The sequence below is a fragment of the Sinocyclocheilus anshuiensis genome, unplaced genomic scaffold (assembly GCF_001515605.1).
Source record: "Sinocyclocheilus anshuiensis isolate Anshui unplaced genomic scaffold, SAMN03320099.WGS_v1.1 scaffold2162, whole genome shotgun sequence".
NCBI classification, from domain to species: Eukaryota; Metazoa; Chordata; class Actinopteri; order Cypriniformes; family Cyprinidae; genus Sinocyclocheilus; species Sinocyclocheilus anshuiensis.
The window spans coordinates 33340-35862 of NW_015558536.1; the positions used below are offsets into that span (position 1 = coordinate 33340).

Below are 2523 nucleotides of genomic sequence, written 5' to 3' on the forward strand. Positions count from 1 at the left end.
TCGCGGTTTCAAAATAAAAGCTCAAACCCTCACTCTGAGTTTACACGTTTTGATGTCCACATATTCATTTAGTTACAGTGGCTATAGCGTTTCTGTCCTAAACAAATGGCCAAATATTAAAGATTAAGTGGACATTTGAATGAAATGGTGCTTGGTTAATATTAAACAGATTAGATCGCACAGTAATGTGTAAAAACAATCATCTGGCTGTTGGCGCCCTCTGCAGGCCTTTGTTGTAATGTGTACTGTACATTATATTGTTTATAATACATTATGTATTTTAACAGTTTTGTTCAATAAAATTATATGATTTCTTGCTTTTGATACTTTATTTGAACTAATTATTATTGCCTCATTGCTATTATATATGTATTTTAAGTAATTTTAAAGGCTATTGTTCACTTACATCTATTTTTATTACCACAAAAAATTAATTATAATTATAGGGCACTATGAAATCTGTTTTATTTCCAAATTCAGGTTTTTTCCATTTTCATTTTTCTATACTTTGTTTGAATGGTTAAATTAAATTTTGTTAATCAAAAAGTCTGTCTAATTAATTGAGTTTTACAGTTTTATCTTTACCAAATGTTTGAAAATTCAGAAATACTGCACATTTACATTTTTCTCTAAATAAATTTTGGTAAATACTCCTTTAAAAAGTGTTTTTTGCTTATAATTGTATTATTAGTAGACCAGAACACGTGGACATGTTGTCATTCTTACACTATAATACCGAGCTCTGATTTCAGTGATCTGGACACTTGCTTCTTGCACTCTATGTTGCTCTTTACTTTTACTTTAAAAAAAGGATTTCATAGAAATTTGGATTTCGTTTGGTTTAATAAAATATAGTTTAATAAAATGTTCTTAAAGGGTTAGTTCACCCAAAAATGAAATTTAGGCTGCGTTTTACTCACCCTCAAGGCATCCTAGGTGTATATGACTTTTCTTTCAGATGAATCCAGTCGGAGTTACATTAAAAACGGTCTTTGATATCTAGCTTGCGCTCACTGTTGTAAACAGAAGCAGCTCTGGGCGGATGACGTATGAGGTAAATTTTTTGTGGGAAATTATTCGTTTAGATGAATCGATTATTCAATAAATTAGTCGATAGTTTAATAGAAATAAAAATAGTCGTTAGTGGCAGCCCTACTGAACACATAGGCCAAAATTAAAAGTAAAACTGAAATAAAAATATATTAAACCTAATTTATATTATTTAAAAAGAACAAAAACTAATAAAAATGTAAAAAGCACATAACAAAATTACTAAAAATTTAAGTAAAATTTAAATGAAAACTGAAAATAAAAGATAAAACTAAAAATAAAAGATAATTCAAAATATTAATAAAAGACTATAATAGTATATATGTCATACTAAACAGCAGAGAATCTGTTTGATTTATTTTCTCTTTCACACACATTTATTTGTGTGTATGTTTGTGTGTGTGTGTGTGTGTGTGTGTGTGTGTGTGTGTGAACTGCTGGATCTTCTTCAAGTTCTCTCTCATTCTGTCAGTCTCACTCTGTAATTAGCGATGAGTTGATTAGAGGTGTGTGTGAGTGTGTGTGTCCAGTGCGAGCTGTAATTTTGCTGTTCCGCTCCATGGACACTCTGGAATGAGCAGGAATTCTGCCAGCCCTCCTGTGTGTGTGTGTGTGTGTGTGTGTAATAAATGAAAATGTCACTCGATCACTTTTTTGGCTCTGAACTGCCTCCTGGGTATCATTGTGTTTTCACTGGAAACAATGGAGTAGAGACAGACAGACAGAAAGCTGGGACATTTCCCGCTCCTCCCTCGGTCTTCCTCTTCTTTGTGTAAAGCAGCAGCAGTCGCTGAACTCACTGTCGTTTTAATCATGACAGATGAAATGGAAAGAGCTGGAAGGTTTTATAGGTTCAGATGTTAAACTGGGCGTTGATTGCTAGCGCTCTGTTTTCACAGCATTAGTGTTCCTCCACCAGACGCCTGTGCAGTAATTTAGAGCAAAAACTCATCCTAAACACATCACACTGAATTAAATTTGTCTGAAATCAAAGCCACAGTAATGCTGCATTTACGCCGTGTCACATTCAATGTAATTATGAGTTTCCGTCTTGTAAAAACCGTTCTTGTCTTTGTCTCGTAATTACAAGTTGGAAACAAGTTGAATTTTATGAAAGAACACTGTGATGTCACATCAAAATTACTTCAGCAGTTGAAGGCAGTGAGTTATGAAGCTCTGATCATGTAACCACCTCATGGCTTTGATTATGATTATGATGTCTGATTAATGTGTGTATGTATATTTGTGAGTGTTTTACTGTCGTCCAAACTAAACCGCACATGAGTTTCTCATCAGATGGTGTTATACAGCTGCTGTAAACCTGTCTGGCTCTCTCTCTCTGTCTATCTCACAGAGGTGCTGATGAACACAAAGCTAGAAACGTCTGATCTGAGATGGACCATCTACCCCAGCAGTGACCCTGAGGTGAGACACACACACACACACACACACACACACACACACACACACACA

The 2523-nt window shown here is 34.4% G+C and overlaps 1 protein-coding gene across 1 annotated transcript in view; it reads left to right on the top strand.

Moving 5' to 3' along the window:
- Positions 1-2523, top strand: part of LOC107679372 (ephrin type-B receptor 1-like) — a 27529-nt gene that overhangs the window by 5881 nt on the left and 19125 nt on the right. Inside the window, 1 exon segment of the mRNA XM_016474891.1 lies at positions 2405-2475. Within this exon segment, the coding sequence (XP_016330377.1) occupies positions 2405-2475 (71 nt within the window).